Source organism: Procambarus clarkii, chromosome 7 (assembly GCF_040958095.1).
Source record: "Procambarus clarkii isolate CNS0578487 chromosome 7, FALCON_Pclarkii_2.0, whole genome shotgun sequence".
Classification (NCBI taxonomy): Eukaryota; Metazoa; Arthropoda; class Malacostraca; order Decapoda; family Cambaridae; genus Procambarus; species Procambarus clarkii.
In genome coordinates, this window is record NC_091156.1 from 12,991,153 (window position 1) to 13,001,663 (window position 10,511).

A 10,511-nucleotide genomic window follows, 5' to 3' on the forward strand; every position below is an offset into this window, starting at 1 on the left:
CTCTAAGCACAGTATGGTCAATATATACACAGTAATGTCATGTTAAAAGACATTACTCTTTCATGCCCCAAAATGCTGTGTATTAGTGGCTTTAGGTATAGTGTATACTTGCTCTATCTGGAAATCCAACCTTCTGCTTGTAACACTGACAATTCTACAAGTGGGTGTGCAGTAAGAAAAGAAAAAAAGCAAACCACACCCTAAGAATACACAATGAAATCACATTAATGTGATGAATTAATGAGAAAATGAGTAGAAGCCATGAAGATGATTTGAACCCGCTCACTTGGTACTCTCGAGCAGCGCCCTAGCTCCTACATATTTTCTCAGATACATTACATTGTGCATTTGACAAGAAGCATTGGAGAACTACAGAACTATTAGCCAGAGTGCAATGCTTGAAAACCTTGATTAGGCTTCAGTTGCAAACCTCTAAAATTCTAGAGGATTCAGTGAAAACCCAGGTTGCATTGCTTTTGACCATGTCATTGCATGATGGTCTACGGCGCTAGCTTGGTAGTACCAATTGAGTGGGTTCGAATCCTCCTCATGGCTCCTACTGATTTTCTCACCTTAGGAATTGTCAAATGAACCTTTGATTTCAGGGAAAAAAAAAAAAAGTGGTTATTCAACTGTACAAGTCTGTGGTGCACCCTATCTGGATTACTGTATCCAGGCATAAAGACCTAACCTTCAAAATGACTTACCTGCTTTACAGAAAGCTTAATAGTGACAAAAATCATCCCTGAACTAAGTCAACACTCATACGAGGAACACTTGCAGGCCAAAGGACTAATAACACTACAAACCAGACATGGCAGGGCTGAGCTTGTTGAAAACTTTAAAATACTTAACAAGTTGGAGGATATTAACCCACAGCACTTCTTTGAAAGGTCAAACATACACGCAAAAGGCAACACCTTCAAGCTAAACAAACTACAGTGCAAAAGAAAACAGGAAATGTTTTTTCATCCATAGGGATTATAATCATATGAAAACCACCTACACACTAAAGCTGTAAATGACAAGTTATTACTTTAGTTTATAATCAGATAGAAAAAATCCTCAGGAACAATGGGGAGATCTTTGCCAAATGGAGGGGAACTTCGAATGGGACATTTCTGTCCCCATTGAGGCCATTAGAGGGACAGTGGTGGCATTTAGGTAAATTCAGATAAATTTACAATATTTTATTTTTTCATAAATTTTGTTGTGGAAGTAATATACTGTATTCTCATTCTGCAAAATCACTAACACCTGTAGTGTACCTCAACAGCTTGCCATTTCATTTGTTTAAAAATGTATTACAGTAATGCACTTTGCATTTACTAACAATGAAACACATTTCCCATTTATTATTAAGACAGTTCCATAAAAAAATATAATTATCACAGTTCATCTCTACAAAGATACAAAACATATGTATTTCTCATTAAAATTTACCATAGAATTTTTTGTTAAATATTATATACAAAGATGTTAGCTGTTTAAAAAGTTATGAAAAACACTATACAGCACTCCTGAAATCCACTACACAGTAATTTACTTTAAATACTGATTAACATCTGTTAACCTTGATGCCAAAACCCAAAATGCTAAGCAATAGTTTAAATTTGGCATAACATAAGTCTGAATAAAATATACAAACATCCCCCCCCCAAAAAGAAAGAAAAAAAAAAAAAAATGAAAAAAAACGAAAAACATGACCAACGTCAACATTAGTATAATAGCTATCAAAGCCTAAATCTAACATGACCTGTTCAGTATTTTGTTAGAAATTAAGAGCTTTCTAAATTTTACGAGTTATAAGCTGAGCCTCTTAAGAACTAGAGCAATATGAACATAATTGTATATCATTCTTGTCAGACCAATTCCCAGTACAAAATAAACAACACTTTATAGTGCAAAACCATTACATGTAATTGTTAATATATAAATTTATATTCTTCCAGGAGTAGCGGCAATCATGGAATTACTGACTAAAACCAATGATGCATGACAACTTTGATGCCAAGACCACACTCTATAAGAGAAATTAATTAAAATAAACTACTGTATTAAAATAAAATTTATTGTCAAGACACACGTAAAACTGAGTGCAGAAAACAAAATATCAAAACATATCTTCAGCTACTAATGATAATCTGAAAATAGTAACATGTAGTGTTTAGAACAGAATTATGCTCCTATTATCCTTTTTACATATATCATTACCATATTCAAACAGATTTCTTTCGTTGTGATGGGGTACTTGTAAAGTATTTCTGAATATTTTTTCCCTTCTGGCTTGTTCCACTTTCTCTCTGTTCACGAAGTTCTGAAATTGAGTTGATTACAGCGGTCTCCTCAGCATGATCACAATGCTTGTTTGCAATATCACACAGATGCAAAACCTGCAGATCAATGGAAAATTATCAACATATATTAATTGAAGTCAGTGCTGTTACAAACTAAAATATACAATACTCACCATATTACAGCATTGTCAAATATATTCCTCTTTTGTATTTATAACCCATGTGAATGTGGACAACATTTTAGAAGTTTGGTAATTTACAGGACTAAAGTTTTTTTTAAGTAAACCACATGGAAAATGAAGCTACGAAGCACTCTCCACCTAATGAGTACACCATATTTCATGTCCTGATTAAACTAACTTTTCACTAGTTTTCTTGCACACCTACTGTATGTCTCACTCCAATAATTAACTGTGGTGTGCAGACCAGGGACCTCATCAAATATTTCTAATAAACATATAAAATGCATCTGTTATTTCTGTTTCAGACATGCTTTACTGCTTCTTGGACAATTAGAGAACCCCATACACACACAGAAATCACAATAGCATGATGCATTAAATAAACATATCCACAGGGTCCATGTGAGGTCAGTAGAACTCCCGGTTGCAATTCTTTTACCACGTCGTGGTACAGTCGATTAAGGCATGTCTGGGATCCTCTCGGACATAGGTTCGAACCCTTATCACGGCCACCGTGGATTTGTTCATTTAATCCCGTATAATTCCTATCTTGGATAATTTCTCTGCCAAAGTAAAATGCCTTGTAAAATACAGTACACTAAGGTATATTTAATTGGAACATTTGTCTCAATTCATGGTTTTCAAATGATAAATGAACTTCAAGATCAAAATGGATTTCCTGTGATATTTATGAGAAATGTTGTCAAATATTAATTTTAGAAAAGAGTAAAGATTGTGCTTTATTGTACACAAGTTTTACTCGAGCTTCCATGCTGTGCAACTGGATAAGGTTAACAGAATAAAATAGTTTTTAATTTTACCTCTACTAAATAGTCATCACTACCCCACTGTAATCCACTTGTACTGATTAAACCCTGTAGCATGGTGGATAGTATTCTCAATTTTGCTTCTCGTTCCCGAGCTTTCCTACGAAGCCTGAAAAAAAGCAAAACAATATATATCAATTATTATAGACAAGATAATTTACTTTACCTTACATATAATTATTTTCATTTCTGTTTAGCAGTGTAAATTGCAGATGATGAGAGAAATATTTACTGAGAAAGGTTAGCTCTAATTCAATTTAAATTAGCTTTCACAGCATAGTGTACTGTGATCATACTGTATTGTCCAAATGCACTAACTTAATGCGCATCTAGAATGCTTAACCTGCATTAGAGATCCACAACTAACTCCTTGATATGGATGCAGTCATACACTACTAGATGATGGGGGATAATAGCACTGCTCTATGTAATAACTAGATAAAAAGCCATGGATACAGGAAGGGTAGTAAAGATCTAGAGGGATGAAAGACAGCTCTAATAAACTGACCACTGAGGAGATTTTTGAGGAAACCGCTTGTGAAGCAATAACTTTAAGGAAGATGGATGAGATGCTCTAATCTGTGATGATTAGCAAAATACTTTATTTAAATTTGTTTAACTTTGTGGTACAGCACACTGTTTTAGTCTTGATTAAAGAGATTAGATGGCCATTACCTCATTGCAAAAACACTCCAACATTGAATAGCCCTTATCCAGCAATGGACTGATGAAACTGAGAAAGTTCTTTTAGATACTTACTCTGTTAACTGCTCACTCTCAGTTTCTACTGGGGCCATACCATCTATATACGTGCTCCATTTCTTTTTGATGTCTTTTAGGAGTTGCTTATACTTTAAATCAATGTCCAAGATCTCTCGATCAAGCTCTTCCTTCTCCTGAACAACAGCTTGCAAAGTTTTGCAGGTGTCAAGATTTTGACTGCAGTGCGAGAGCAGAACTCTGAAACAAAAATGCAGGCTTAAGATAGACAAATAACTAATTAGTGAATTTGGATTCCGAGAGCTTGCATATGTATTTTATTCAAATTAAATACAAATTTGTTGGTTGTGTGGTCACAGGAAGAATATCCATGTCCACTGTTGCCAAAATACACAAAACCTTCCACTGCCAGCAAGAGGAGGCAAGCGCATCTGTGGCTGTAGCAGCAGACAAAGCTAAGGAACCCAGATCAGCCCATACTTGCTCAGAAAAGACCTCATACACCACACACGAATCAAAAACCTTTTAATTAAGCACTTGGGACGAAATTTTTTCATGTGTAGTACAACTTTGGAATAATTAATTTATTATTTAGTTGAAAAAGACTATGTGACTGCAAAGAGCTATATAGTAATTTCTAAATTCTTTCAAATACACAAAAAAAAGGAGACAATCTTTTGATTTCTTTTATGTCAGTGATTTTTTTGCAGTATTGACTTTATAAAGCACTAGGATGGACTAAAATGTTATATTTTTCAAGCTCTATAATGTGTGGGGTTTAATGTTTATTAAAATCTTTAACATTGCCAAGGACAGTACAATAGTTTCCAAAGAAAACAATCTCAGCATAGACTGAAAGGTGTTCTGTTATCCAATTATACTATACTTTATTATTGTCATATCTCGTACAGCTTAGTTTAGTTCATTTATTATGCACCCATGCCCATCCTGTGGCGGTAGTGGAAAAGGTTACAGATGCACATAATGGGCTCTGGAACTCCAAAATTCATTTATCTAAGCAAATTACACAGGTTAATGTATTACAAGAATGACCACAAGTACAGTCTCTAAGCTAAGCAGCTTACATGTGCAGTGAGCAAGTGTCACAATTTGATCTGAAATTAGCTCAGCTCTTATGAAAGCTGCTTAGCTTAAGATTCTCTTCCAGCCACTAATTTTCCATATAATATTGCAGTGAAGTGGGAACTATGCTCATAAACTAACCCCTTCTCTGGAAAATCATCCAAAAGATTCTCTGTATCTATGGTTCTTAGGCTTTTGTTGACTGCTTCCTGCATCTGAAACATCAAGTGATTTAAATTATTATTTGATGTAACATCTACTCAATCTTAATATTAGATTGGAGGAAATAAAACATGCTCATGATGGTATCACACTGACCTTTCCCAGGATGCAACCCCACAAGAAGCTCTAACTCCTGGCTACCTATGTACTGCTAAATGAACAGGAGTAGGTGATAAGAAATGTGCCCAACCATTTCTGTCCCGCCCGGGATTCAAACCCGGAATTCCCAATTGTGAGTCAAGAATGAACCTGACTGTACTTTGTATTTCTCTATTAATACTTCAGAATGGATTGAAAAATAGCTAAAAATTAAATTTAAACAATGGAAAATAGTGTAATTGTTTTGAGGATATTGTAGTTATGGTATGACATAATACACACCTCAAAATATATTATAGATACTGTATGGTAAAAAGCTAAACGACAGTGGACTGAGAGAGCTATGTGGCCTCTTGCTAGCACAAATAGCTAACCTACAAGATCATAACACGCTCCCTCAGAAGACAATTACATCGTTCCTAAAAGATGCTGGTTAATTCACATAAATTTATACGACATTACCTGAATTTTAAATACTGCTTCCTGCAAAGTATCCCCGACTAATTTGTGAGTTACCAAAGCACTGTGTAGATCATCAATCTCTGCAGTGAGCTGATTCTTCTCTTCTATCGATGGAGCTGCCATCGTGTCTTGACCGCTTTCAGCAGCAAGTATTTCTTTAGTTGCTGAAATATTATACAGAGTGCTAAATTTGCTAATATCATTAATTAATGAGACTGGAAAATTTACTTGTCTTCTGAATCTGTTTCGGTACAGTATACTGAAATTCTAAATATTTAATATTTGTAGAGCTGCACATCAACAGTTTAAAGAGCAATACAGGTTTCAAAATTGTAATTACGGGAAAGTAATTATCATGTGAAAGCACTAAGCCAGTATGACTATATGGCATTTGGATTCTAATGAAATTAATAATAAAGTTTTTATTTATTTATTAGCAACACATTGATAAATATTGTATGGGAAGAATAAGGTGACAATCAGCTAAGGCCATTAAGCTACAGTTTTCTAGTAGACATAAGGCTAGTTACTACAACAATGCAGTGGTAATATAGCATATTTAGTTTCTACAAAGATAACACAGAAGATTTAAAACACCAATACTGTGCACATTAACTTTTTGTTGCAAAAAGTAATTGTGGTTGCCAAGAGGTTTTTGGTCATTCAATGATGAAAGAAGGCTTGTGTTCAGGTGCCTAGAAAAAGTTTGAACATCTTATAATGTTTGACCAGATCCTCAGGGTGTCACCACCTGTTGATGACAGTCAAAGATCATCTCTTGCAGTAGCAGCAAAACTGGCTAGAACATCTGACTCACACCCAATACCAACATGTCCCTAATTGTGCTAGCTGGGGAGTTGAGCTTTGGCTCTCTGGTACTGCCTCTCATCCTTTCATCAACTGATGTACAGCTTCCCGAGCCAATTGGGTTCTGTCATATCTACATTCGAAGCTGTGTATGAAGAGGAGGCTGCCTGGGAAGCTGACATTTGAGAATTAGAATTAGACGAAGAAGGAGCGGAGACTAAAGAGATGCTCCTTGTTAAGGTCAAGTAGCGGTCAGGTGGCAGCACTTCCGCAAGGCCAGCTTTATCGAACCCATCAACCACACACAGACACACACACATCGTGACCTATATTAAGTCCAAGGCTGCCCATATAGTACATGGAGTGAAGATATCCAGGTTCGGTGTAATTATTTTCTCATCATGTTGGGCAGAGTGATGCGAGGCATGTATTGGCCATGGTCACTTAATTATAGTGGCAGGCAGATTGCTACACATTGATGATACGTGTATGAAAGAGAACATAACCTTGTGGAACACTAAAGTTAATTAAGATAAATAGAAGTGCAACCATCTACAATAAGAATGATGAATCAATCAAAGACTTGTGCTTAATATTTTACTTAACTATAATTCTTGAAATTAATGAATTACTCTGTGCTCTATGCTCAGCAAAGGTTCTTCTTTTTATACAATGAAAAAGAAAATACAGCATATACATTATAAAAAAAAAAAGAGGCATTAATTTTTTTCATGAAACTCCCAAGAAGACATTTCGATGGCATAGATTTTAGAATTAAATCATGTTAAATTAGACTTAAATTGCAGGTTCAAGAATAACAATATACTGCATTGTAAAATACTTTCGTACTCAAATCAATCTTGCAATAAAAAATGCGATGTTAAAAAAAATCACACTACCATTTGTTCTAACGCACAGACATTACCAATTCACCCTCTAACTAGCCATGAATTCATTATCACATTTGTAGCTATCTGTACCTAAGATAAATGAATGTAGCAAATACTATAATATGCATTGAAATGTTTAAAATTGCATGAAATTAATTAAATCGCAGTACAATATACTTAACTACACTGAAAATGTACTATATAATTTAGGCAACCATAATATAGACTACTCACCATATATCTTTGCAGCTCTTACTTCAACTTCATGGTTCTTCAGCTTCATTATGTAATCTAGCAATGGAGAAAGCTCCATTTTTTCCATGGCTACAACACGGTGCAGTGCATCCTGCAACTCCTTTGGAATTTCCATACCATCATTCATGATTGTACTAAATCAGTGCTTGATATCACTCAACAATTAAAAAATCTGTAAAGTGATATTTTGTATGTTAGAATATTGTAGCACAAGAGAGAAAGAAAAATTATACTTTTTATTTATTTATTTATTTATATATTTTTATATACAAGACTTCTTACATTCTTGTACAGCCACTAGCACGCATAGCGTTTCGGGCAAGTCCTTAATCCTAATTTTCCCCGGAATACGACCCGTAAATCGTTTAACAACCAGGTACTCATTCACTGCTGAACGAACAGAGGCTACAGTTAAGGCGGCATTTTTACCATAAGATCAAAGTAGGCCTTTGATTTCAGAGCCACATTTTTGCTGCCACTCCCAAGGGTATATCCTCAAATGGATGTCAGTTGTGGCTGTAGATATAGTGTCCATTTACACCATATGATACCTGGTTGATACCTGGTTGATGGGGTTCTGGGAGTTCTTCTACTCCCCAAGCCCGGCCCGAGGCCAGGCTTGACTTGTGAGAGTTCGGTCCACTAGGCTGTTGCTTGGAGCAGCCCGCAGGCCCACATACCCACCACAGCCCGGTTGGTCCGGCACTCCTTGGAGGAATAAATCTAGTTTCCTCTTGAAGATGTCCACGGTTGTTCCGACAATATTTCTTATGCTTGCTGGGAGGACGTTGAACAACCGCGGACCTCTGATGTTTATAGTGTTCTCTGATTGTGCCTATGGCACCTCTGCTCTTCACTGGTTCTATTCTGCATTTTCTTCCATATCGTTCACTCCAGTACGTTGTTATTTTACTGTGTAGATTTGGTACTTGGCCCTCCAGTATCTTCCAGGTGTATATTATTTGATATCTCTCTCGTCTTCTTTCTAGTGAGTACATTTGGAGGGCTTTGAGACGATCCCAATAATTTAGGTGCTTTATTGCGTCTATGCGTGCCATATAGTATGCCGTATATGATGGCACTGGAAACCACAAACCCATAGTGTGGCCAAGGATACACAACAGCCTCTGCCAGTAGTACTGAATATTTAAGTATGAATCTACAAAGGGACCCTCAAACAGCATAACTTAAGGCAAGTAGCAAGAAATGATTCAATATTCAGAAGTCTTGACAAAATCTCCATGAAAGACCTTGTAGAACAGAAAGCCTTATAAGTTAGGATTTTGATGGTTAACATTACAGTACTCTGATTTGGAAAAATATAATGCCATTATTAAAATACACACCACTGCAAAGAGTTCATATTGATACATGTTACTGTACTTCGTATCGAAGATGGTTTGTCTAAGGAATTTAAAATCTAACTCAATTCAATGTAACATAACCTATCCTTGCCTAACCTAACAATACATACAGTTTTAACAATTACAAAATAAGCTTTGTAGAAACATCTCTGTAGGTTTGACTGTAACCTGTCCATGGTACAGTAAAATTGCATGTAGGCATTTTAACAAAGTTTGTTTTCTAACTGCAAAAACTGTAAATAATTTACTATATCCTCTGGGGATAGGAAGGATACAACCCACACCAACCATCTAGTACCAGAGTACATGCTAAGTTTGGAGGCATTAGTTTAGGATAGGCTGTGTTAGATCACATAGGATGAGTTGGGCAAAGGTACGCAGGAGTTGAAATCTATTAGCGAACCATCTTGTGTACGATGTAATTTGCATCCAGTTCTTACAGTCTTGTGAGGTTAAAATAGTCTTGGCAGATCTGCCTGAAGCACTGTGTGTGTGTTAGTGGCTTTCCAAGAATGTAAAAATACCAATCTTATGTAATCTCACAAACCTTCTTGCAAATAAATTATTATTTGTACCTTCTTGCAAATAAATTATTATTATTATTATTATTATTATTGTAAAATCAGTTGACAAAACGTCTTGGGTACGAAATGACTGAAATCTACCTTTCCATACATTTGCCAGCATAAATCGAAGAGCAGACTAGTCTAGACTATATAATAAAACAGTAACGAGCCACACCAGCCATGCTGTCACCCAGAGAGGAACCTTTACGCAAACTACACCAATTAAGTGCAGGGAACATAGCAATTTGACTCATTTCAAGTACCCTGTGGGACCCCGCGCCCATTACCACCCATAAAGACGAATGGAATCGTCTTTATCACGTTTACCAATCAATTCTGCGACGGAGCAGTTAGTTCTCCTCCACCACAGATCTTGAGAGGCAAATACAAATGAAGAACCTGCAATAAAACTCACAAACCCGAGGATATGGTTCCTGGGAAGGTTTTGAATTGGGAGGCGCGAGGATTGTTGATGTTGTGGTGGCCCGGGGCAGGGTTGCCAGATCCAAATTGCTGAATGTAGCGGGCTGACGGTCTAAAAGTAGCGGATTTGCAATAAAATTAGCCCAATTTTTTGTTTAGTGACTGATACAGGTTTCAAAGTATATTTTGATATATAGAGTGTACACTACACGATTTTAGTTGTTTTACTAATATTATTTCTGCATATATATAGGTATTGTATGTACATACATTAGGCACTGTATGTATTAGCTCTATCTGTAAATCCAACTTTA

The 10,511-nt window shown here is 36.0% G+C and overlaps 1 protein-coding gene across 3 annotated transcripts; it reads right to left on the minus strand.

Annotated features, from left to right (window-relative positions):
• Nucleotides 1-1,175: 1,175 nt before the first annotated feature.
• Nucleotides 1,176-10,276, minus strand: LOC123761296 (restin homolog). 3 transcript variants are annotated; one of them, XM_045747226.2, is made up of 7 exons: nt 10,190-10,276; nt 7,824-8,016; nt 5,893-6,056; nt 5,251-5,324; nt 4,066-4,266; nt 3,301-3,415; nt 1,176-2,393 (listed from the first exon to the last, which is right to left on the minus strand). In XM_045747226.2, exons 2-7 carry the CDS (start codon nt 7,969-7,971, stop codon nt 2,220-2,222), a joined length of 876 nt encoding a protein of 291 aa, XP_045603182.2. In that variant the 5' UTR covers nt 7,972-8,016; nt 10,190-10,276; the 3' UTR covers nt 1,176-2,219. The 3 variants fall into 3 exon arrangements, with proteins under 3 accessions (XP_045603182.2, XP_045603183.2, XP_069169142.1); XM_045747227.2 differs by having other exon boundaries at nt 10,194-10,275; XM_069313041.1 differs by lacking the exon at nt 10,190-10,276 and adding an exon at nt 9,874-9,894.
• Nucleotides 10,277-10,511: the final 235 nt, after the last annotated feature.

Excerpts from the sequence above, each read along its gene's own strand:
- LOC123761296 (XM_045747226.2), bottom strand. The coding sequence starts at position 7,971 with ATGAATGATGGTATGGAAATTCCAAAGGAGTTGCAGGATGCACTGCAC. Across the intron at positions 6,057-7,823 it reads AAGAGCTGCAAAGATATATG|CAACTAAAGAAATACTTGCT; the intron begins GTGAGTAGTCTA and ends ATAATATTTCAG. Across the intron at positions 3,416-4,065 it reads GAGAGTGAGCAGTTAACAGA|GCTTCGTAGGAAAGCTCGGG; the intron begins GTAAGTATCTAA and ends GCTTTTTTTCAG.